This window comes from Petaurus breviceps, unplaced genomic scaffold (genome assembly GCF_028583685.1).
Source record: "Petaurus breviceps papuanus isolate PSGF00001 unplaced genomic scaffold, PetGlider_PUasm1.0 90723, whole genome shotgun sequence".
Lineage (NCBI taxonomy): Eukaryota > Metazoa > Chordata > Mammalia > Diprotodontia > Petauridae > Petaurus > Petaurus breviceps.
Genome location: NW_027187323.1, coordinates 9,586,093 through 9,612,895, shown reverse-complemented (window position 1 = coordinate 9,612,895; position 26,803 = coordinate 9,586,093). Strand labels below are relative to the sequence as shown.

At 35.3% G+C, this 26,803-nt stretch overlaps 1 protein-coding gene across 1 annotated transcript in view; it reads left to right on the top strand.

The window, feature by feature from the left end:
• ARHGAP15 (Rho GTPase activating protein 15) overlaps positions 1-26,803 on the top strand; it is an 859,970-nt gene that overhangs the window by 513,477 nt on the left and 319,690 nt on the right. Inside the window, exon 10 of the mRNA XM_069066760.1 lies at positions 17,459-17,557. Within this exon, the coding sequence (XP_068922861.1) occupies positions 17,459-17,557 (99 nt within the window). The remainder of the gene's footprint in view (positions 1-17,458; positions 17,558-26,803) is intronic.

Here is a 26,803-nt window from a genome sequence, read left to right as displayed (position 1 = left end):
CAGGCAAAAGAAATTATGTTTGTAAAGATATTAGCATAGTGCCTGGCACACAGTAGGCACCTAGTAAATATTTGTTTGCTTCCTTGTGGAAATTATTTAAGGAAGAAGAGAATGCTTGCTTGCCATAGTGAGTGCTGGGTTAAGATTAAATAATATAAATTTGTAGTGGACCCACTTATCACAGCATATAATAGGAGTAAAGAACTTTAATAGTGGGAAATCTGTAATGTTTCAGTTCTGCAAGGCATAATCCACAATAGGACAAAGGATCTGTGAGTGAAGAATAGTGTAGAACTGAGTTGGTTCACCAACAGTTTGAGAGGCAGGAGAAAAGAGATTATAGCCACTACAATGGTGATAGCTTAGGACAGAACTGAAGAGTAGAGGAAATGGAGGTCACAGAGAGAATAAAAAAAGGTTAGGTATCTTAAAATGTAAAGGAAGATGGAATGATAAAATATTATTCTGGTGGAGGGGGGTCAATAGATAATAACTAACTTAGTTGCTGTAAAACTTAATAAAGGAGAAATTGTTTGGTGATGGTGATAAAGAGAGAATCTGGAAGTGGTAATGGGGATCAAAATGTACTCTGTATCCCCTCCCATGACCAGTGACTGGGAAGGAAGGTAGGAATATGAGAGAAAGGAGGTAACCTATACTGCAAAGGTATGAGGATAGCAGTGTCCTTGGGAGGGAGCTAGAGTTTACTGAGGGTCAGTGAAAGAAGTGGGAAAGGTCAAGCTTTAAGGTGAAGGGAAATGTGTTCACTGTGGAATAGACATTCCAAAAGTCACAGTAGAATAGGTGAGCAGACCTGGACTGGGAGGATGAGGGTGGTGTGTAGAACAGTAACTGTAGTGCAGAGTTATTAGAATGAGGCTAAGGAGTATGAAAAAAGAAGTCACCCTACCAAATTCTTTCTATAATACAGATATAGTCTTGGTGCATAAACAAGAGTGAGTTAAAACAGCAAAAAAGAAAACTATAAACTAATATCATTAGTGAACATTGATGCTAAAATTTTGTCAATGAGGCTAAAATAATATATTACTAAGATAATATATATTATATTTTACATATATATATATACATACATACATACATATATATGCTATGACCAAGTATGATTTATACCAAGAGTATAGAGTTAGTTTAATACTAGGAAAATTATGAGTATAACTATATTAATAACAAAATGCACAAAAAATCATATGATTATACCAATAAAAAAAGTTTAGACAAAACTAATTGTTACTTTAAAAACACTAAAAAACATAGAAATAAATATTCCCTTCTTTAAAATGATAACTAAAACCAAGATCTAATATTATGGTCATCAAGTTTAGATACACTATAGAAACAAGTATATTTAGCACCCTAACATTCAGTGAATAGAAACACCCAGGGAATACAAAGATAGGAACTCACTATTTGACCAAAACTTCTAGAAAAAATAAATAACAAAATGGTATGAGCTAAATTTAAGCCAGTACTTCATACTTTATACAAGGATAAGCTACAAATGAATATTTGACCTACACATTGTAAACAAATTATAGAAATGAGAAAAAATTACCTATCAGATGTTTGGATAGAAAAAAGTTAATTAAGCAAGGGATAGAGTAAAGAATTGCAGAAGATAAAATAGTTTTGATTACATATAATTAAAAAGATTTTGTACAACAAATCTAATAACGTTAAGATTAGAAAGGAAACGATTACCTAGGAAAAATCACTACAAGTTTTTCTAATAAAAGTTCCATTTCCAAGATATATAAGGAACTATTTCAAATATACAAGTATAGGAGTCATTCCCCAATCTATAAGTGATCTAAGAATATGAATAAAGAATTCTCAAGGTTAAAACCCCAGGCTGTCTATAACTGTATGAAAAAAAAAAATCTCCAAATAGATTCTAATCAGAGAAATGCAAATTAAAGTAATTTTAAGATTCCACTTCACACCTATCAGATTAGTAAAGATAATAGAAAATGAAAATGATAAATGTTGAAGGAGACATGTGGGAAATATGGAAATTGATGCATTGTTGACCAAGTGATGAGTAGATATAATCATCCGGAAAGCAATTTGAAATTACTTACAAAAGTAGTTGTTAGACAATTTTTAATCCAACTTTACCATTGCTAGGTGTTAAAAAAAAATCAAGGGCATAGGAAAAGGAACTATGTGTACAAAAATCCTCATAGTAGTTCTTTTTGTGATGGGGAAAAAAAAAAACGAAACTAAAGGAATTCCCATCAGTTGAGGAATATCTGAACATATTGTAGCATGTAAATCTGATAGAATACTATTGTGCTGTAAGAAATGAGGAAGTAAGTGATTTTCAAAAAGACATGAGAGATGGGCAGAGGCAGAACCAGGAGAACAATTGATATTATAATATCAATGTTATAAAAACAAAAAATTTTGAGGACTTCTATAAACTGATGAAGAATGAAGTTAGCAGAACCAAGGGAACAGTTTATACAGTAACAACACTGTAAAGACAAACAATTTTGAAAGCTGTAAGAACTATGATCAATAGAAGGACCATTCATGATTCCAGAAGACCAATGATAAAACATACTTTCCACCGCCTAAAAGAGAGGTGCTAGATTTAGAATGCAGAATGATATATATATACATATATATATAAACATACATATATACACACACATATATAAATAGATACACAAACCACAAATGTATGTATGTATACATATATACATACATATGTGGATATATACACATACATATGTATATATATATATATATTATAATTTCATTGAAGGAATTCTCTATGCTCGACTTTATTTTTTTATGTTTTTCTTTTTTTTCTTTTCTTCAGTGAAGTGGGGAGTAGAAGGGAAAGAATGATTTCTATTAATAAAAAAATTTTAAATAGAGAGGTGAGGGATGCTGAAGTCCTAGAATACTGCATATATTTTCAGATTAGTTGCAGTATTGTTAGTTTTACCTCATTGTTTACCTCACAGGGTGAGGTAATCTGTAAATGTTTGTAATATAAAGCACATAAATAAAACTTTTTAAAAATCACCACTATGTGGTCAGTTCAAGAAGAGCACTAGTGGTTGGAGAGAAATCTCTTAAAGGAGGTATTAATTTAGACTGTATGGGGGAGAGTTTCAACCTGATAGCAATTAGTGATACTTTGTCATTTGAGGCCACAGGAAGCCTACCTTCAAGCATTCTGGAGAAGGTGGAGATAGGGCAGCCTGGTCAGGAGACAAGGGTACCTCAGTTGTCCTGGTGAAGGCCTTTAGGGGAAGAGGAAATGGAATAGATATTGTCCCTGGAAGATGTCCTAGTGCTGAACCTAGTCCTGGGACAGATCCCACTAAAATGGGAGGTGAACAGCAAATTCATTTGTGCTGTGCTGTAGTGATCCTGATACATGTATGTGTGTTGGAGGGCCCCCTAACTCTCCATTATTGGACCCCAAGAGCTAGAGAAAGAGACCCAATAGTAAGCCAGTAACTATGTAGACAGTATATGTCTTATAATGTTATTGTAAGGCTCCAAAGTGGTATACAAATTATTTTTTGTGTAGGGTATGTGTGGTGGTGCTATGCAATATCAAGACAAGACTAACTTCTGTAGGGTGTGGACAGATATCTTATCTGGAGTCTTCCATCAGATAAGATATCTGTAATTTCTCCTTTTATAGAGAGTGGGAGAAGGTCCTTATAGGTACTTTCATTGCTGCTTTCTTCAATTAAAGCTGAAAAATGGGAAATACAAACATTTGGTTAAATAACCAGGGGACTCAAAATGGTTGGAGGATATATGTACTGCTCAGGTCTACTAATGTGGGTACATAGCCCATCTCACCATTTGTATTCTTAGAAATATATTTCACCTTCATTACAGATACCAAACAGTACATTGCATTGTTAGAAAATCCCGCTGGGAATTTGCAGTTCAAAACCCATCTTAACCCACACCTCTGTGCATCTCGTCAACACTTCTACAGTCCCACACTGATTCCCTTACAGCTTAATATGGTTTCTTATAAAATCACTTTACCTGGTTCAAAGCACTTTTCATCAAAGACACTTTTAAGCAGAAGCTGGGTGCCAAAGAATGCCTTTATCAGGAATCTAAAATAGCTTTTAACCAGAGGCTTAGAACAGAAAGTGATTTTAACCCTATGTGATTTCCTCTTAGGTATTGTCAGCCATTTCTCAAAGTTACAGTGTAAAGTAATACCCTTAAGACCCAAATGAAACTCTGATAAGTGTATTCAGACTGGCTATATTAGTATATTACAATGTAATATTCAAAATTATTAAGTAGTTTTAGTTCCAAAACAAATATGCCCTTTTATCATTGCATTAAAAAAAAGTAATAAAATAAAATCTTTTCCTATTTTGGATGTCAATGGACCTCTGTTGCCTGGCAGAGAAAATACAAATTTCTCCCAAGGGCATTGCTCAAAAGCAAAGTAGTTCACAGTTTATACTCAAACAAAAATAAATTGTTGGACTAAGATCCAGTATTGAATGGTATTTCTGAAATTTGATTTTATTTAATTAAACTGCAGAATGGATTGAAATGGCAATCTGACATACTAGAATGTACATGGTATTTGGAGTCAAAGGAACTGAATTGGAATCCTGTCACTGACTATGTAGCCTTGGGCAAGACATTTAGCACTTCATTTGGCTTGTCTCTACAGGAAGAGTGTTCTGGGCTTGTCTTGAGTCAGGATAGTCTGGTTTGCATTTGGCCCTGGGACTTAATGGGATACTATTAGGTAATCTAACATTTAACAAAAGAAGGTTTACTTAATAAGATGGAAAGGATATTCAGCCAGGTAGAGCAGTGATTCAATTTGTCATAGTTACCTAGCCTCCACATTTGCCAAAATGGACCAAAATGATTAGAAATTTGTGTCAATCCTAAAGTGCTGCTGACTCATCAAATGCTGGGCTTTTGTATGTAGATGGCCTATGAAGCTATATTAATCCTATCAGTCTCAAGGATTATATCATTATCTATTAGAGAAAAACTGGATATTTAAAAGGCAGAGACCTTAGTAGATATTTCTCTGATCACAAAAGAATTAGAATAAATGATTTCTCTAATCTCTTTCAGTTCTAACTCTGTGGTGCTAAATATTTTAAATTGAACCTATATTTTAACTGTGATGTAATCAATAATAGTAACTCACATTTATTTAGTGCTTTTCTCAAAACACTAAAAGTTAAGCAATATTGTAATTCCCATTTTATTAATTATTATTAATTTATTAATTATAATTTATAATTATAAATTGTTTATTAACTGATTCTCATAGAGAGTATGTCACTTTTCCTTCCTCTAATGTATTAATAGAATAAACCTATATTTCAAACCCAAGTCTTCTGACACAAAGCTCAGTGGAGTTTTTTCATTATATTTGTCTGCTGTAATGTTAATAGGATATCAGATCTTCCCTGCCCATTAATAAGCCTCATGTGAAGCCCATTAAGGGAAGCTTGCTTAGGGGAGGCTTGCTTGTAGGAAGGCTTTCACACCTTTTGTCAATTTCTAATTAGGCACTGAGTCATGAGGATTGTGATGTCCTATGGCTCTAAAAAGGGTGTGTGTATACACACACACACACACACCCCTACATATATACATATATGCACATACACTATATTTGTGTGTGTGTGTGTGTGTGTGTGTGTGTGTGTGTGTGTGTGTATACACTCTGAGGTTAGCATTTTGCTTTAGGGATCACTCATTGGAAGAGTGACCTGACCAGATGAAACTCTGGGTGTCTGTTAAGGAGCCCTCTCACTTCTCTCTCTGGTAACTTTGTATGTGTTGCCTCGATCAGACAGTTGGATTTGTCTGTTGATATGTGCTAATTTCTCAGACAGTTAGAAGCCCTATCTGTTGGTCTTTATTTCTGCTTGTATTTTCTCTATTTTCTTTGTTTAGATTTTCTCTGGAGTTCAGGGTGCTGACTTTTCCCCTGAACTAATGAATATAATTTAAAAGATCGTTGAGCCCTTGAACAGCTATCTTTCCTAGCAAAGCAGATCTAAGAACCTGTGCTAACAGCCACCCTGGGAATGCCAGTGTCTCTTGTTGTAGGAAGGAGGACTCTACAACCCACAACCTCTTCGTTCAGCTTCAATGTTACTGTTCACAAAGTCACTGAGTATTTAACAAAAGGCATTAGTAAGTCACTAAACATTAAACAAAAGAGATTTACTTTGACCTAACACAGCAAAGATAGTCAAAGTGATATAGTGACACTTTCTTTGGGCAGGTCTCCCTTATCTCCATTTATAAATGTTTCTGGTCAGTCAATTAGCTGGGACTTTTTATGCCCACAGATAAGGAAGCTGCATCAGGGAAGCTAGGGCTAATCAGGTGGCATGGTGGGGGTGGAGGTGGTAAGGAAGCCATGTCAAAGAAGCTTTTATCAGGAAACTGCTGTCCTACCACATTCCTTTCCTTGGTGGCAAGGTCCTAATGATTTTCTAGAGGACCTTCCCCTATTTAAATGACTAAATAGGACTCCTATTACAGGTATTTAAGGGAAGAGGGTGGAGAAAAAAGGGGAGGGGGAACAGAAAAAATGTGGAAGAATAAAAAACCCAGAAATTCTTCCCAAAGGAAGATTTCAAAAGAAAGGAACCCTGCTAGTTGAGGAGGAGCTGAGTTATTTCTCCAAGGTATATGAAGCATTCCAAAAAGGAGCCAGAAACTTGAGGGTTAGGCAACTTTGTGCCAGGGAAGAAATAAGGAATGACTAGAGAGAATCAGCTAAAACTATTTCCCAAAACAGTCCCTTATTATCAGTACCTATCTGACATGCCTGTTATGAGGATCAAATGAGGCATTTTTTAAAGTGATTAGCACATACATGGTATATAGCAAGTGCTATATAAATGCTAGTTATTATAATAATCACTATTATTATTATTATTATTATTATTCCTAAAGATTAGATATAAGAAACCCCTGGACAAGGGAATCTTTCTCTTTTCCAGGGTAACATCAGTCAACATAGATTCTGAAAGGTCAAACAACTGACATGTAGTCAAATGGAGAATGAAGCACCTGTTCATCAATATGGTCAACACTCTTACCCTGAGATAGTAGAGTTCCATTTTGCCATTTGGAGAGATTTAGGGCCACCAGGATTAGAAATAGCTTTTTTGCTCTTAGTGAGGGGGATCATATGGTCCTGTGCCCAGCATAACATAAAATCAGCACCCAAATGTTCAGATTGACACTGGATCTACTCCTCAACCTCTGTTCTTCTTGTAACATCTTCAAACTAACTCTTTAGCATATGTCTATGATAGATGCCAGCATGCCCTATAAACAACTGTATGCACTGTGAGGTGTCAAGAAACTTCCTCTTTTTCTTTACCCCAAAAGTGAGAGGCTTTGATTGTCCAGTCTTTTGGTCTCCAGGACCAGACTACTTGGCTATACCATGGCTCCTTGGCCAGAAGGTAGTACAGATGAAAAACTTCTCTGCCAACCCCTCAAGGCTCTCTCTCTTCCACCCCATCCATGCAGCCCAGAATGCAAACATCTTTAAGGACTTGCCACTACTCCTGCTCCCTAGAGTATCTCAGCACCAGATTATGGCTATTGAAGTTTGGTTGTACATACCTCTCTTATGGCAGCTAGAACCATAAAATAACCATGTGAAATGACATTCCTGAGGTGCAAGGCCTTTATAAGATGGAGCCCCCTAGGCTAGTGGAGGACACAGGTTTCCAGGTTTCTGGATCGGAGGCCTCAGTCTCTGTCAACAAACAACCCTTCTGTCCAGAGCACTAACACCGGAAGGACCCAGGCAAGAATGATTTCTAAACTACAATTTAAAACTACTTTTAGCAATAAATAATAATCATTCAATTACATTTAGTGACAAAAGTCTTCTATGTTCTACCCATCTTATGTGGACCATCCTGCATCATCCAATTCATAACAGGCAACTTTGGACAAAGGGTGATTGTATGGCACTATGTTATCTATTCCATAGCAATTAGGGTCCAGTAAGAGACAAGCAACTACTTTTCTTTTCTTTATTTTTTGGAGGGGAGAAGGCAAGGCAATTGGGGTTAAGTGACTTGCCCAAGGTCATACAGCTAGTAAGTATGTCAAGTGTCAGAAGCTAGATTTGAACGCAGGTCCTCCTAACTCCAGGGCTGGTGCTCTATTCACACCACCCAGCTGCCCCTAAGCAATTACTTTTCAAAAGTAAGTGACTAATCTGGGGAGTTTGGAGCTGTAGGTACTTACCAGTGGCTTATTTTGGCCATCACTTAATGCCTACCAAAGACTCCACCCAGATCGGTTCTAAGACTTCCAGAAACATGAACCTTGAAATGTCATAAGGGCCCAAGGGACTCCTGGACAGCCCACTTTACATCTTTCAGTGCTGAGCCTATTCTAGGTCCCATTTATAAGATACTTACTTGTGGGTGACCCGCCTAATGAGGGCCATGAGGATATATAGGTGGGGAATGTATGTTTTCCAAAATTGAGAGTCTAATAAGTCTCTGGGTGTCCTTCTTAGGTCATGGGGAAGGCATTGTCAGTAGTTTATTCTAGACTGTGTCTGGCATCCAGAGGGCTTTATATGCCCACTGTTTTCTCCAAAACTCAACTGAGCAGGATAATCCCTGGACCCTGAACTCTTTTCCTGGACCTAGGAAACATATTTGTATACAGACCTAAATAATAAAGATTAAAAAAGTTTTAGTGAAAGCAATGAATTAGTGGAATTGATTAACTTACTATGTGAAGCCTCCTTTCCAATATGGGTGACAATGATGGTGCAAATATATGAAATTCACAGATGATGCCAAATAGCATTTTTGCTGTCATTCCATCTTTCACCAGTGTTTGAATTAGAAATTTTGGCGTATTTAAATCTTCTCTTCCTTTTTATGCTCCCTTTCTAGAAGTTCTGACAGCCATAAAACAGGCAGTAGTTACTCGGCTACTTTCCCATTTTTCTACTTTAACCTTTAAAGTTAAGTTCCTTGCAAATATTGTCTTTACTCACTAGTCACATTGCTTTTAGATTTCCACCCCCACCACTCTTTCAAAACTGTTCATAAGGTCACTGTTTATTTCCTAAGATGCAAATCCAATGACTTCCTTTCATTTGTAATTTTTCTTGACCCATCTGAAGCTTTGGACTCTAGTGAACACTTTCTCCTAAGGGATAAACTCTCTTCACTTGACTTTAGAGACTTCTCCCTCATGAACTAGTATTTCTCTATGTCCTTTGTGAGCTTTTTATCTTCTTGATCCCTTATTATGAGTGTCCTATAGGGTCCATCTTTAACTCTCTCCATACCTGCTTCCTTAGCAATTTCAAAATCACTAATTCTCAGGGTTTGAAGGGACCTCAGAGATTACCTGTTTCATCTTTTACCCGTATAGAAATATTCTGTTTAGCATCCTAAATAAATGTTCATTGAGCATAACTTGAGGGGAACCCATTATGTCCCAAGGAAATTGCTTCTACTTTTGGATAGCTGTAATTGTTGGAAAACACATAGATCCTAAATATGCTTCCCCTCTACTTGAATTCACTGGTCCTAGTTCTTCCCTTTGGAGTTAAGCTGAACAAGTCTAATCCCTATTCTAAATAACAATCCTTCAAATATTTGAAGATAGTAATCATTCCATCTCTCCTATCTTTTTTTTTTCTCTAAAATAAACATTCCCAATTCCTTCAAACAAATCTTTAAGTGGCATGTCCTACCTATCTTTAAAGCCTAATTCAAATAATACTTGCATTACAAATAGTAGTTGCTTTTTTAATGTTTGCTGTATTTGATTGTTTCATTGTGTTCTATATTGTATAGTATTTTATATACTGTCTTTCATTTGATGCCCATGATAGCCCTGAGATGCATAATTCAGATGTCATTAGCCTCATTTTTAAAATGAAGAAATTAAGACATGTAGATTATTTGCCTTCCCCAAGGTCATACATGACAAAGCTAAGATCCAAATTCTCCTTTACCAATTGCAGATCAATGTTATTTCTTGACACCACAGTTATTCCTGTAGATTATAACAAACCAAAGAGTTCACACAGAGGGAGGCAATTCTTTTGGTCAAAGGACACTTTAACAACAGCCAAACTTATCTTCAGACTTCATCATATAGTTGAAATGGATGAAATAAGAATGAATGTTATAAGCATTAAGCCACTACTATGGGCCAGGCACTAAGTTAGGTGCTTTACAAATACTGTATCATTTGATCCTTACAACAGCTCTGGGGAGAAGATGCTATTATTATCCCTATTTCACAGTTGAGAAAACCAAGGCAGAGAGGGTCTTGCTGATTCCAGATCCAATGCTCTATCCATTGTGCTACATGGCTGGCTCTGGTTTTATATTTCTGTGGAATTTTTTTTTAGAAAGAACCTTTGGGGACAGATGCCAAGAACCTGAGCTTTTCTCTAATTCTCCTATAGATAACAAATGCAGATGGAATAAAGATTTGTCTCCTGCCCCCAAGGTATAGGAATGGTTAATTCATCTGGATTTAGCTTAAGGAGCAAAAGAAAAACACCTTCATCCTTCTTTCTGATTTCTGCTTCAGTCATGAGAATTTCTCTTTTCTGACTTCATTCTTCAACCTATCTCTGCTAAGCTATATTCCTCCCCTACTTTTAAACTACTCATCGTCCTTTATATAACCTTTCCATAGGGCTCTTAACTATGTGTCCTTCACTGAGTGGCATGGAATGATAAGGGAACAGGCTGTTTTGATTAGTTGATTATCTGTTCAACTGATAGCTATCCTAGCCAAAGACTAATAATTTTCAAAGAATTAGAATGGAGTAAAATACATTTCCTACTAAAATTACACTAAACATAATTGAATTTTTCTTAGATGATTCAGAAGGTACTTCGTGATCTTGCAGTGCCTCAGGGTTATCATTTTGAACATCAATTATCATTTTACAATACTGTAGATGTAGAAGATTGGCTGAATTATTCAGTACTTAACCTAAGATGTACTCTAGAAACTGCTTTGTAAAAAATAAATCTCTGGTATCTGTTTGTTTATTATTTATCTCTTTCTCATAAAAGTAGACTGCAGAAAAAGTTCTAATTATTTGAACTTCCTGGTAGTTTGGATTCCAGATAAACTTTACTAAATATATACTTGGGTGGTGGGTACGTGTGTTTGTCTTTGTCTATGTGTGTGTGTACACACACACATACACATGCATGCATATGTATGCGCATATATATACATATACATACATACGTATATAAAACATGCATTTATTTATTTATTACATTTCTTGCTTACTTTAATATTAATCCTAACAACCATATAAAAGTTTATATTATCTTAATCCAAAGAGTATATGTAGTATAGGAAGCTCTTTTATACTCAGGGTCTACAGGGCTAGAGGAAGACCCAACTACACATAATAAAATTGAAAACAGAACAACCTCTTAAGGAAGCTGGAATTTGAAGGTACCTGGCTAGTGCATATATTCTTTTCCTTCTTCACCCAGTAACTAGAAGTAAAGTCATTGTCTTTATTTGGAGGCTGGACTGGAGAATAGATAATCTTAAATTGGTGAGATTAGGGTGAGGTCCACAGCCTTGAAAATGCACTCATATCCCAACTCAAGAACTGTGTATCAGAGTTAAATTTTGGGAACAAATGTTGCCAGGACCCTGGGCAAGATTGCAAAGTAAAATTCTTTTCTAAACTGTCCCTTCTCTTTTGCCCTGTCCCATAGAAACTCAGATTCTTGCTACTTTCTGTCTTCCAAATTCTCTACCCTCATGAGATCTTCAATGCCCTGAAGCATACTTTGGTCCAGACTTAACTAGTTTTCCTTTAGACATAACTAATGGTTCAATTAATAGAGTGGTGTACTTGGAGTCAGGAAGACCTGAGTGCAAATCTAGCCTCAGATACTAACTAGTTGTGTGACCTCTGCTTGTCTCAATTTCCTCAACTATAAAATGGGAATAAAAACCTCATCTACCTCGCAGTCATTATGAGTCATTCATTTTACAAATGAAATATTTGCAAAGTCCCAAATGGGCACATGACCTAGATTTAAAAAGTCACATCATAAATTAGAAAAACATGAAAAAAAAATCACTTAGTTCTATAGATAGGAGAAAAGTTAATTTACAAAAAAACAAGAAATAAAGATCATTAAGAAAGATGATTTGGAATATTTAAAATTTTGTACTTATATGAAAAATTGACATGTCAAAAAGAGATTAGGTTTGTCTTGCCTATCCTCAGAGTGCATGCCTAAGACCAGTGAATGGAAGTCACTGAAAGATTTAGATTTAAGGAAAAAAAAATGACTAACAATTGTAGCCATCCAAAATGCTATGTGTTCTCTTATAAGGTAGTGGGCTCTCTCTACCAGATAGAAACCTTTTATCAAAGAATTGTTGACCACTCACAGATTTTCTAGAGTAGTATGACCAAGAGGCCATTGAGGTGCCTTCTAATTTTAGTATTTGTGATTCCAGAATTCTCTAGATGGTACACCTGATAAAGTACTTGACATGGAGTCTGGAAGTCCTGAATTCAAATACAATCCTAGGCACTTATTATCAGTGTGATCCTGGGGATTTTATTAATTTCTACCTCAGTTTCCTCATCTGAAAAATTGGAATATTAATAGCACCTACCTCCCAAGGTTATTGTGAGAATAAAATGAAATAATATTTATAAAGAGCTTTGCAAACTTTATAGTACTAACATTTAAATGCTAAAGTAGTAGTAGTAGTAGTAGCAGCAGTATTTAATTGCCAAAGGAGACAATAGAGAAGTGAAAAAGACCAGAGAGAATTTTGAGCAATACTGACAGTAAGGACCAGGAAGAGGGTTGAGAACCAGAAAAGGAAACAGGAAAGAAGGTGTTAGTGAGAGAGGAAAAGAATCTTTAAGAGCACCACATTTCTGAAGGTAAGGGAGAAGAGTATAACGAATAGGAAGTGGGTAGTTAAGAATATCAAAATGGCAGAGGAGTCATGGAAAAATGAGGACTGAAAATTCTTTGGATTTGATGAAGAGGAGGTGACCTTGGAGAATGATCTTAGGTAGTTCGATTTGAGTAATGTATTGTTGAGAGGAAAGCCCAAATGTTTAGAAAAGGGACAAGTGACAATTGAATTTGTTATATGGACCCTTAAAAAAAGAGATTATCATTGACAAATTATTAGTAGTAAAGGAATGGTCTGGAAACAACAGATAAAATCAAGGAATATATTTACCTCTTATCCTGACCCTTTAAGTTGGAGGAAAAGAAATGACTGTAGCCCACTGAGAATTTCACAAGGGATGCCATCATCTCTGAGGAGAATCAGATTACTATTAAAACAAAGATGTGGAAGAAACATTCCCTGAAATGTTCATGGACATAGGGTTTGCTTATTTGTTTGTTTAACACCAGATTGGGAGTTTAATAGAGCACAAGATATTGGACTTTACAGTGGACAAAGAGACTGAACAGATCACAACTGGACTGATGGGGAATGGGGGTACTTAGAATTAGCATGAGGGGGAAGGAGGAGATGATTTGTGTATAACTCTTGTGCCAAATGTGCTAAAACTAGATGACCAGGTTTAGAGGATCAATGTATCAGAAGGTAAATGGGCATTGATTGGCAAATTATGTCAATAAACTTGATCAAGAGGAGGTTTTAATTGTCTTAGAGTTGTAGGATCTTAGACTTAAAGGTGGAAAGGAGGAGGAATTTGAATCCAGACCACACAGGTAGTAAATAACAGAGCTGGGATTTGAACTCAAGTCCTCTGACACCAAGGGCAATGCTCTTTCTGCTGCATCAGGTTCTCTAATTCTGTAGCATCCTAAGGTTTATTACTATAGTAGTAGCAGCAGCAGGAGCAGTAGTGGTACTGGTACTAGTACTAGTGCCTATTAATTAACTGCAAAACCCCTCTATGAATTCAGAAGAGCATCTCTTGGAAAAGCACGTGGAGACTGTCTTTCTGGGTAAATGATGATAACATAGTCACATTATTTGAACATTTAACTGCCTCTATTGAGTGGTTTTCCTCATGGGTTTGATTCATTGGAATCTAACTGACAAAGTTCCCATTAATGAGGGCTCTTTTTACCATTTATCAAAAAATATGCAGCAGAGGTGAGAGAGAATAAAGCCAATTTGTAATCTGAGAGATTTAACCTGGTTATACTGATATGTTTAAAGATGAACAACCTAAATCGTTTGAAAGTTTTAAAGCATAAAGATTAGAAACCAGCATTCCTAGTTAAATTCTAATTCATTATGTAAACAACATGATTCATAAGTGCAGTCATGTGGAAGGCCTATTTGTTTTTCTCACCAAAAGATTCTTTCAAAGAAAAATAGCAGAAAATGGATTTTTTCCAACCGATGTGTTGCCTGCCACCCTTAGTAAGAGTGCTGAAATGATAGAATGAAGATACAATAATGGTAGTAGCCAAAGTCATGTTAATTTGTAAAAGATTCCAAAATCTTCACACCCCTAGCAAGACATGTTTTCTAAATAAATACTTTCAGGAGATTAGATGGATATTCAGATCTCTGGGAATCTAGGCTTGCTCCCTTAGGTGAAGTGCTTTAAGAATGGGGAAACCCAATAAGAGAGATAATTCCTAATGGACCTTCTTTGCTCCACATTGGGCTAATGCTCCTAGACTTCTGGCAGACCTTGAGGTTGAGATAGAGAAATATAATTGCCATCTACCTCCCTACCCCCATCTCCTTGTTGGTTAGAAAGTCAGAATTATCTACAGGTCTAAATACATTCTTTAAATTAACTTTCTCATTGGGTGCCAGCTGAGCTCTCTGTCTATATGAAAGTTCCAGATGGGTAGCACTTCATTCATTCAAAATCCATTTATTAAGCATCTAGTTATGTAAGAAAAGCCCCTTATGGTGGGACAATAACCACTGGGTTATTGAAATCATTAGCAGCAAAATAGAATTATGGCAAATCCTGACAAGCTGCAAAGGCAAGTTTAATACCCAACTGTATGCCTGTTGTTCAAGGACCAGTCTAGCTAAATTGAGAGAAAGTTTATCACCAAAATGTGGAGCATACACAGTGATGAAATACTGTCTCTCTTGAATGAAGTGTTTAAGTCTTTGCAAGCTTCCAAACTAGACAATGGGGTGGGAGAAGTTACCAAGATACATTAACCATGGTCCTTGACAAGTACTGTGGATATATAAATATATAAAACAAGGTCTCTTGTCCTTAAATAGCTTGCAACTTATTTGGTGTGATAGGATTGTATCTATATCTATATCTATCTATTTATATTTTAGCATGTGAAATTCTAAGGAATAGTTTTTTTTTAAGTTACAGAAGCTCAGATGAAAGGGATTCTGTGGATTAGCACAGTCCAAAAAAAATCATCTTGGAGGACCTTGACCTTGAACTGTGCATTGAAAGAGGGACAGAGTTTAAAGAAGGGGGAGGTCAAGTAGAAGAAATCTAGCTAACTTGCCATAAAGTTAATCCATTAGTATTCTTTCTTGGGCATATTGAATCATACATCTAGAGCGAGGGGCCATCTAGTTTAAAACCCTAATTTTCCCAATAAGGAAACTGTGGCCCACAGGCATACAATGACTTGTTTAAGGTCACAAAGATGATAAGCATCAGAGCCAGGATTTGAACCTAGAACTTCTGACTCCAGAGTCTGCTCTGTAGAATGTTGCTTCTTTGTTTCAAATATCCTCAAATTATAGCAGTGAAGTAAAAAACTACAAATTATTTGAAACATGCTAATTGCATATATTTAGAGTATTATAAATGCTATAATTAATACTTCTACCATTTTTAAAATGCAATTTAATAAAAATTTATTAAGTGATTATTCGGTGCAAGTTGCTCAGGATACAAAGCAGTTTCTGTCTGTAAAAATCTTACTTTCTACTGAATGGCCCTCTAAACACTTTGCTAGATTATCTTTCTTGGATTAACAAGAGAAAAAATAAGAATAAGTATGTATTCTCTTTGGATAAAATTATTTTTTTAAAAAGCACACAAAGGTTTCTTATGTTTCCTGACAGGTCAATACTCAAGTATTTAGTGGGTTTTAACATTACTATAGGTGTATTTCATCATTTAAATACCTTTTTCCATTTCCTACTTTCAGAATTGCTGATTGTTTTGAATAGATGGAGTTGAAGTTAGAGCAACCCAACCCTCATAAATTCTTCTTTTCACCTATATTCTTCTTCTCTGATGCTGATATTAACTTTTTCTCCAACTAGATAGTGGTCTGAATGTCCAAACAGATGGTTCTGGTGGTAATTACACATCAGAAACCAGACAGTTTCTCAATGTTAAAATAAACACAATTTCCTTTTTTTCATGATGTTGTTCAGTGCTTCTGAAAGTATTCTGGATATATAGGCATGAATTTTGTGAGATTAGAAGCCCTTGGCTACTATTGTATTTGAAACCTGAGCTACTTTTTCCAACAAATCTTTTTTATATTATTGCTTATGCCCACTTTCACATTGAAATCACCGGGCATCAAAGCATATGCTCAATTGGTTTGGATCATTTCATCCTCCTAAAGCTCTCACATCTTAATCTTCCAAAACATTCTAGTGAATAAGCTTCAGTTATTTTCATAGTGGTCTTTTTGCTCATGCTCATCAAGAGAACTGTAAGAGATAAAAAGATTGCTTGTTGCTTTTGAGTAAGGAAAAAAAAAACAACTCAGCAATCTCCTTAGTCTCTCCAAGAAAACCATTTGAGGCATCATTCCAGTTGGTTCCCATTTCCTTTTGCCTTTTGGTTTAACTGTTGTGAGCATAATAATGTGAGTTAAGTTCTCCCAATAGTATACCATTTTGTTGGTCATTAGAAGAAGAGTTCACGTTTAAAATGCTAGTAGTTGATATTGCTACATATATTATGCACTTTCTTTAAGCAAGGTAGTAAAATGTTACTGGTGTTAAAAATGTTTAAAAAAAATAAGGTCCCTGTCCTCAAGGAGTGAGTGTGTGTATGTATGTGTGTGTGTGTTTACGTAGGGAGAATCTTATTGAAATTTGTTGGTATCAATTTACAAATGGCAAAATTAAAGCCCAGAACAAATGTGATTTATCTGATCAGCCTCACATAATTTGTAACTGAACTTTCATTTCCTGGCTCTTGGGTTAAAGTTCTATCCATTGTTTAGAAATGTTAAAACTTACAACTGAAAGGAACTTCAGAAGTCATTTGGTCTAATTTTCTTATGTTCCAGATTAAAAGAATGAGTTATGGTCTTTGTATGACTATATTAAGCAGTGCTGAATTAAATAAATAAAAACAACTTATGTACAAAATGGAGATTCCATAAGAATGTAGATATGGAAGTAGAATCAAATTATAGAACACGGGCATAGATTTTACTGAAGCTCATCCTTGTTTCTTTCATAGATCAGATTTTTGGCTCTCATCTACACAAGGTGTGTGAACGTGAAAATTCCACAGTACCTCGATTTGTAAAGCAATGCATTGAGGCTGTTGAAAAAAGAGGTGAGTGATTGAATATGTAGTAGTTTTCACCCCCGTTATTGCAGCCGCCTTTACAACTGGTGCTCTAAGTTAACAGCTCTACTTGATTTGCCTGGGAAGTCATGCAATTAAAATTCAACTTTTTGTGCGTCTTTTTTTTTTTACTGGATGAAGTTTCATATTGGGTTTAGTTTGTTTTTACAATAGGGACATTAGTAATTCTCGCTAATGCTCATTTTTTTAATATTTTGTCTGTTTGACATACTGTTGAATCAATTGCAAACTTCTTGTTTTCAAGCCAATGCTAAAACATTCATAAAATGTCAGCAATCATAGTACTAGAACCCTCATAATATTCATGCTAAGATCCCTGGTAGATATTGTGCCAGGACATTTTTTGGTAAGTCCCCAACATTACCCAACTAAAGCAAATACCACCCAAACTTGCAAACAGTGAGATTCTCTCTTGCACATGTTTCTTTGCCATTTAGTACATGGCTAACCATCTTCCTAGAACGATGAATAGTTGTACCTTCAGTGTTGTGATGACCTTTGATTCTCTTGTTCAAAATTATGTTTATCACCTGAAATCATTGCATCTCATTGAAGAAAGAGCAGAATAAAATCTAATTGACTCAGATATTTCTGCTCTACGATATCTGTGGCTTGTTCAGTTATATATGTATGGCTATTTTTCCTACTATGACTCCACTCATCGAAGGTCATTTTAACTGAGAGATACATACACTAGATGCAGAATCTTAAAAAATGTATTGTATAAAAATATGAAGCTTCATCACCATCTGTTACAAGTTTACAACATATTCCCAGGATCTAGGGGAATATATATCATGTAAAAGATGGAGGTGTTTTCAGAAAAAGGATTGGTGAACCTATTCCCATTTTCAGCTCCCAGTCTCAAAACAATAGAATCAAGGGGGGAAATCTTTATCAAGTTATCTTCCAAGAAAAGAGCCATTTTAATTCTCTTGATGTTACCTGGCTTTATTATAGAAGCATAATAAAAACGGCCTGCAATTTCCAACTCCTGGAAATTCACACTTTAATTATATAGTAAGGACCACCTTGGGATTCTGCTATTCCCAGATCAGTAGGGAATGAGAGAATAACAAAAAGGGGAGTAATAGGTAGGAAAAAAGGAGAAAGAGTAGCTTTAGGGAAGAGAAATCAACACCTCAGAGAGAAGAGCAGAGATCAGGAAAAGCAGATAGAAAAAAAGGGAATAAAAGAACATGAGTGAAGCAATCAATGAGGAATAAAGTTACTCAGAGCTTGAAAGGAAAGGTATGATTTACTAAATTTTGTGATACATATTTTATATATATATATAATAAATTATATTTAGATATACATAGTATTTAATGTTGATAGACAAAAGCAACTAACGAAACAGAGACTAGTTCCTTACTTAATAGGCAAACTGGTCAACAGAACCATTAAAGTGGCCCCCAAATCAGAATCCTAATTGTCTTCATTTTCCAAAATTCACTACCTGCATAATATTGTCCTGAACCCCAAATCCACCAAATAGAAATTTCAGAGAAGCCCTAAACCATTCACAGTGACATATGTCTATATGATATCTCATAGAATCTTTCTTTCAAGGCCGAATACAAGGGTCATATCCTACATAAAGCCTCTACCTCTTGAATACACCTTGTATCACTTCACATAGGCATTATTTTTACTTCTGTGCATGTTATATTATCCCAGGAGAATGTAAACTACTTGAGGTGAAGATCTTTTTTGGGGTTCTGTCTTCGTATGTCCAATGCCTAGTACACTATAGTGAATAGTTTAAAATACTTGTTGAATTGAATTCACTTCTAAGTATCCACCCATCTACATGAATGTTCACATCCTATTCATGAGAGCAAATAGTCATTTCTGAATGCAGCCTTGGTTTCATATTTTGGATTGAGAAGATAGTAAGAACTAAGCCTTAGGGACATGGACTTTATGGTTGGACAACATATGAGGGATTTTATTTTATTTTCTGTGTGCAATACTAAAATTAATTTCTAAATCCAAATCAATTCTGAAGACATAGCTTAAAATAACACCTAAGAATGTAAATTTTAAGTCTTTATGTGAATATAAAGCATTTGATACATCAATGCTTTGAGGGAACATTATTTCAGTCTGGTTGAAAGAACTATATGAAAATGTTAAGTAAAAACCAAACTTAGGAGACACAAGATAAACCTCATATCACAATATTTGCATGCATGTTTTTGTTATATTTTCCTATGATAATTTTCTTGGATTAATATTCTTACTTTTATACTCCAACTCTATTTACTCAAAGTGTTGTTTTTTACTAAATTCTGGCACCAACTATCTTAGGACAGCAATAATTTATGTGAAGCTAAGTCCAATGTTTATGCAGGCTTCTGATGACATTTTATACTAGGGTTGGTATTAGGAAGTAGCATAGGAAGGTGCCAAGTCTCTCGGCATGGCTGGGACTCAACATATCTGAAACCCTCCTCCTAATGGCCAGATATTCCTCCAGCCAAAATACTCCACTGCAGAGTCATGGGAAATACTTATGTACCAATTATGGGAAAGGCACATTTAATGAAAACTGTATGTTTACTTTCATAGTCTTACTGAGATGGCCTAAATACTTAGTGCAGCTGGCACATAGAGTGTTGTGGAAAATCTTTTTTTATTAAATTTTTTGAAAAATCTTTTCTTCTTCTTAAAAAAATTATCTGTATTTTCTAACTAAACCAAGAAATGCTACTTACATGCTTGATTTAAAATAAAACATTATCAGGAAAGGAGATCTTACCAGCTTAATTTTTTGTTTTACCTGCTTGATATAGACAGAAGCAAATTGTTCATGCTTCCGTAAACTTTATACAGAAATCGTATCCATCATTTGTTCCAAGAGGCATTCTGAATTCATTGCTGGTTAGAAGGTATTAGTTACATTTTTAATTTAGCCTAGGAGGAAATGTCTTAGTGAGCCGAACGTAAACCAATTTAGCGGATAACTCATTCGCTGTGTTTCTTATCATGATTGCGTTCCATCTACCTCTAAGCCCCCACAACATTCTTCTGCACACTATCATCTATTATCATTTGAATTCTGTCCCTTTCTGCTGCTTCTGATATTAGCTACTCACCACTTGGTCTGGGAAACTTACATAAAACTTAGATGGTGAAACCAAAAAGAAAGAGATTATGTTGTAAAGACATGATCTGTCTTTGATTCTTTGCTTTTTTGTTTTTTTCCATGCCTGACTTCATTATGTGGTAGCTAAATTAACCTAATTTTCAGTCAAGGTCTTTTCCTTTTACCAACTAATTTCTACACAACCTATTTTTGTCATTGTAAAAATCTATTGTGTGTGTGTGTGTGTGTGTGTACGCAAGCATGTGTACATGCTCTCATGTCTTTAAGACAGCAAAAAGCATTGAAACATTGGATGAAATCTGTGTTGGTTACATGGAGGTGATGGTTGAATGGAGAGGGGGCAGAAGTAGAGATTACATTTAACTTCATCTGAAAATTTGTGTATAATATGTCTATGTCTCCCTCTCACGCAGATTGTAGGTTTTGGGCTATATTAGCACAAGAGGGGACAAAAAGAATACTAATTTTAAAATATGTTTGACCTACCTCCCTCAAGATAAAAAACCAGGTTGACTTAAGCAGAATAAAGAACACCACAAAAAATGTGGTACATTTTATTTGAGCCACAGTAAAAAGGTTCATAATTCTTTGTTAACAAAGATGGTGACAGCTTGCTGTTAACTAATTTGGATAGAGAACAAACATGTGCACAGTCCTAGAGTCTCAACTATTCCTGCTTTAGTAGTAAAGGAAGCTTATATATCCCAAGGATGGAAAGATAAACTCTAGGTGGCAGAAAAATTATTTTGGTACTGGATTTGTGATATGACTATAGGGATGGTTTTTGAGTTCTAATTTTATACAAGGGGTTTCCCAGATTATTTACTTGTCCCATAAGTTGGTAGCATTTGAAGTGAGAGATAGTAGAACTCACTTTAAAGTGTAGGTGATCTAGGTTTTATACAATACTATTATACTAATGGTATACCATGCAAAAAAGTTCAGAAACGAGAGATGTCGTTTTTATAGTGATGCAATATGCTAACAGAAAGAGTACATGTCTTCCCTAAACATGTTTTTTTGGGTGCTTTTAGGATATTTTAAGTTTGTAATGGAATGGTATGAGTTGGCCAATGAAATTTAATTCTGTTTAGCTTGGCATTCATTTATTGAAATATGGTTTTACAATGCCTTCCCCTCTTCAATTTAAAATCCAGGTTAAGTTGTCCCTAATCATTCAAAGAATACTAAAAATGATATAACATTGTCAACTTCGATGATTACAGGTATAGGCTGCTTTGCTGAATGGCTCCGCAGATGTTAACAGCGAGTTTGTCCTTTCTCTCCCTTCTTTTTTAATTCCCCTGGAACACAAAATGCTGTGACAGGAATGATACACAAAATTACATATTTGACTTGGTGCCTAAAAGCCACCCTGGGATCCATAACCTTCCTTAAAGATTTAAGAAAGACCTTTCGTCCACTTCTGAGAAGGTCCTTAGCTCAGAAAACTTTATCTCTCAACTTTACTTCTTAGCAGCTGTTATATTTTTTAGCTGTCATTTGTTTGACAGGATCCAGTTATAGGTTCCGATGTCTGTTTAAAGAAACAGGGAGGTTGTTGGCTTTAAAATCCCCTCACTGCTTGTGTGATCAGCATTTTCCCAGGCTTTTCTACATAGTTTGCCAAGCAAAGGGACTGACCTTTTGTAGCAAACACTTTTTCATTTCAAAATGCTCACTTTGATTTTTGTCCCATTTTATGCTCATTCCAAACTGTTTACAACCCACTAAAAATGACTGTGAATTATATGTTTGTGTAATGGATTCCTTTTGTGGTCTGAGTGGAATGTTTACTTTGAACAATTAGTTATCTTTGGGTAGATTATAGTGACCTGAAAAAAGAAGAGCTAAAAGTATTATCGTACCTTAACTGTTTTCTTTTGTTTAACTCCTTTCCTGGTACAACACGATTTTGAAGACCTACAGAAAGAACACTCTAATGACATGTGCTGTGACAATGTAAAATAATTATATTTGCCCAGTTAAACCTACGTTTGTTATTTACTTTGAGACTTCTGGTTATTTTACTAGGTATTTATATTTTTAGAGTACATACATGTGCCTATAAATGGTAAATGATATACCTAAGAACAGTCAATCAATCAGTATTTATTTATTAACATCTATTCTGTTCCAGGCACTGTGCTAGAAACTGAAGATAAAAGTAAAAAGAATAAAACAATGACTATTATAAGTACAGAAAGGGGTCTATAAAGCATAAATATAAAAATTAATGAGTGCAAATATATACAAAATAATTAAATACAAACTTATTTGGAAAAGAGGGTGCCTGAAAATGGGAGGAGGGAAGAAAAAGAAAATTTCATGAAAAAGCTGGTCTTTGAGCTTCATCTTAAGAGAAGAAAGGTACTGTGAGGTAGAGATTAAGGAGGCAATGACTTATAGAGATGAGGAACAGTCATCACAAGGACACAGAGATGGGAGATGGAGGATAATGTATGAGAAACAGAGAGAAACCCAGTTTGCTAGATCACACAGTATGTGTGGGAGAAGGTCATTTATGTGATGTGAATTTTTAATATTATTTACATGTAAGGTAGAGAACTGGAATGGAACAGAGATCTGTGCTTGTTTATATTTGTATGAGGCAATATAACGTGCCATAGAGAGCCCTTTGTGTGGTCAAGAAGATCTGGTTTCAAGTGGCAAACACTGGAAACATTCTTGCTCTGGACAAGGCATTAATTTCTTATTGTTCCACAGAAATCTTGAAGACGATAAGTGCCATAAGAGGGGTAGACCTTCACTGGCAGTGGCATAGGGTATTCCCTAAGCTGATAAAATCCCAGGTTCTGCACATCCACTCTCTGAAGTGTATATATTTACTATACCTAGAATATATATAGTTTTCAGAGTCATTACTATAATAAGTATTACCAGTAACTATAGAAGGTCATGTCAATTTTGCTACCACATGATCATACAATCATAGATCTACAAATGGGATGGATCTCAGAGGGCCTTTTAATCCATCTCCCCTCATCTGACAAATGAGGAAAAGGAAGTACTGAATGGTTAATTCACTTGCCCAATATCAAACAGGTAGTAAGTAGCAGATCTAGAATTTGTATCCAGGTAATTTTACTCCCAATGTTGTGCTCTTTCCCTTGCACTGTTCTGCAGGACCTACAAACTACTCCATTGCCATAATATAGTTTTGCATATTTGTTTCCAGTTGCCTTAGAATCCACTACCCTGAGAGTGCAGATCATATTGCTTCTACTCAACAATCTCAGCTCCCAGTTCTGCTAATTTTGTACTGTTCATTCTTTCCCACTTTGGGATAATCTATTATAGTTGGATCCAAGCACGCACTAAGCACTGATACTTCCATGAAGAATGTGCAATTTGTACTGTTTAGTTTGTGACAAGATTCTCAAAGCCTTTTACGATTCTATCTCATTCCAGAGAGAATTCTGCTTACTAGTTTTATAAGCATTAAGTTAAAAAAAAAGTAACAGAAACAAAACAAACTGATAAAAATTGCATACTAAAAAAAAAAAGAAATCAACAGTTCAAGATAAGCATTTTTTTCTCCTTAAGGGAATATTTATGTCTTCAACAACAACAAAAAAAAATGTTCCCAGGAGCACTGAACTTTGTTTAATCTGAAGTTAAGTACAAATATATTCCCTGGTTTCCCTTCTGAGTTGGAATTAAGCTCTGTCCAGTTTTGAATGATGGGTATCTACTTCATTCCTCTCTAATATAATCCCACGATTGCCACCTTCCTTAGAGCAAAAGCCAGTCAGCATGTTGTGCAAGGGCCAAGTTGGAGCTGACTCTTTGGGGTATTCATGCTGGGGCCTCTGTGTCTGCTGGAAAGCCACATTCAGAGCTAGAGGTTTGGGGTTTTTTTTCTCCTTTTTTTTTTTAAGGAGTAAACAGGAAACATCAAGAGAGTATAAAAGAGAACTGGGAAGAGGCAAGAGAAAGAAAACAGAAATGACAAGGTGCAGAAAGAGAAAGAAATCTTCTGTTTTAAAATAAAGAATACAGGAGATAAAAAGGACAAGCCTGTGAGGTCTGCAATGGAGGGAAGACAAGCAATTGAACCAATTGCTTATATCTGTTAGTTACCTGATTCCTGCTCTTCTGACTGAGCTATTTCCAAAGAAATGTCATGTTGCTAGTTAAAAAATCCTACCTGTATTTCCCATTGCCAATCACAACAAGCAGTTTCTAAATATTCGTGTTTCAGTTATAGTTACTGCTATTTGTACACTTAATTCCATTTATTGGTAACCATTAGTAACCTTAACCTACATTTTGAAATGTGTAGCATCCTTTTATCACTTATTTCATAAAAGAACAAATTGGAATGTGCAGCTAAATAAACAGATGCTGTCTAAGAAACAAGGCAAAGTAGTATAAATAATATGAATGAATAATATATAAATGAAAGGTTAGGAATCTAAAGTGATAGAGAAGAAGATAGAAGATAAGAACCTTTTTTTTTTCCTTTTTGGCAGGGCAATTAGGGTTAAATGACTTGCCCAAGGTCACACTGCTAGTAAGTGTTAAGTGTTTGAGGCTGGATTTGAACTCAGGTCCTCCTGACTCCAGGGCCAGTGCTCTATTTGCTGTGCCACCTAGCTGCCCCAGCACCTCTTTTTAGATGAACTCCAAACCTGAAGTTTGGGTTGTTGTATTTTTTTTCATCTCCTCATTTCTATTTACCCTCTAATCCTTACCGCTTAGTAATATAGGCTCTTAAGACAGCATTTCCTTAGAGTCAATGGAAGGGAAACAATGCTGCAGGACTATAGTTTCTAATAATGTAGAAGACAGTTTTTAATAATACGTCTCCAGCATCGCAAGATGGAAAACACGGCAATAGATTGTGATAGTGTCGTTTACACAATGAGAGCTTTGGGTCTGGCAAGTTTTCCATTGTAAATTCCTATATTCAGAACTTAATAGTGAAACCATAAAAATATTTTTGGCTGAAACTTGGAAAGATGAAATTTAGCCTAGAAGCAAATGTTTACAAAACCTGAAGAAAAAAAAAGAATTTCATTTGGTTAATTTTTAGTAAGAAAAAAAACCCAAATTCAGTTTGTGATTTCAATCCCATTTTCATAACAAAAAAAAAGATTTCTGGTTTGAAATTAAAACATATGATTTTTTTTCAGAATATGTTCTAGTAAGGTACAAAAACGTGTAATATTTCAAATGTTATTATTTATATATGATGATTCTTTGGCTGTAAGTGAAATAAGAAAAACTGTCCCTGGAAACAATAGATTTCTGGAACTAATATATTTGGACATAAGCATTCATATAATTAAAAATCTCTAATTTATGAAGTTATAAAAGAAATAAAATATATATAACTCTAAATTTTCAAATGATTGATTGATTTGAACATAAGATCATTTTGATCAGGGATTGTTTCCTGCTTTGTATCTCCAGCAGCTATGTGCCTGGCACATACATATGCCTAATAAAAACTTGTTGATTCATTGATTGATTGATTGATGTTTCTTTGCAACTAATATTGTTATAGTATTTGAACTTTTTCCTCAAATATCTTTATTTTTATAGCTATTCTATGCTCATTTCATTTCCACTCACAATACACCATGTACTTAAATATACTAAATTTATCTTTTCCGTACACATTTCTTTCCTACAGGAGGTATGTCCCAATAAACATTTCTTCAATGCCAGTACTGTGGCTGTTCATGATTTTATCAAATCTTTTTTCTTGCCAAGTATGGCTTAGATCCATATTCCAACAAACTTTTTCAAGGCCAGGCTTAGGATTCATTGCCAAACAGGTTAGATACTTGTGCAATTCCTTCAGTGTGGTCTGAAACTTGACCCTAGATTGGTACCAACTTCTCAAAGAACATTCTGGCCTTCTTGATTCAATTTTCTACTTCTATGTCAATCAATGTATCATTGGACAAAGTGCTATGTTCTCATCTATGATCTCATCAATGTTAATATTTCCTTCAACCATCCTTGCCTGGCCAACCTGGGCTCCTCTTGTCCAGAACCTACCATAAATTCATCATGGTAGACTGACCACATACCATGCACCTTCCAAAATTTCTATTGACACCAATAAC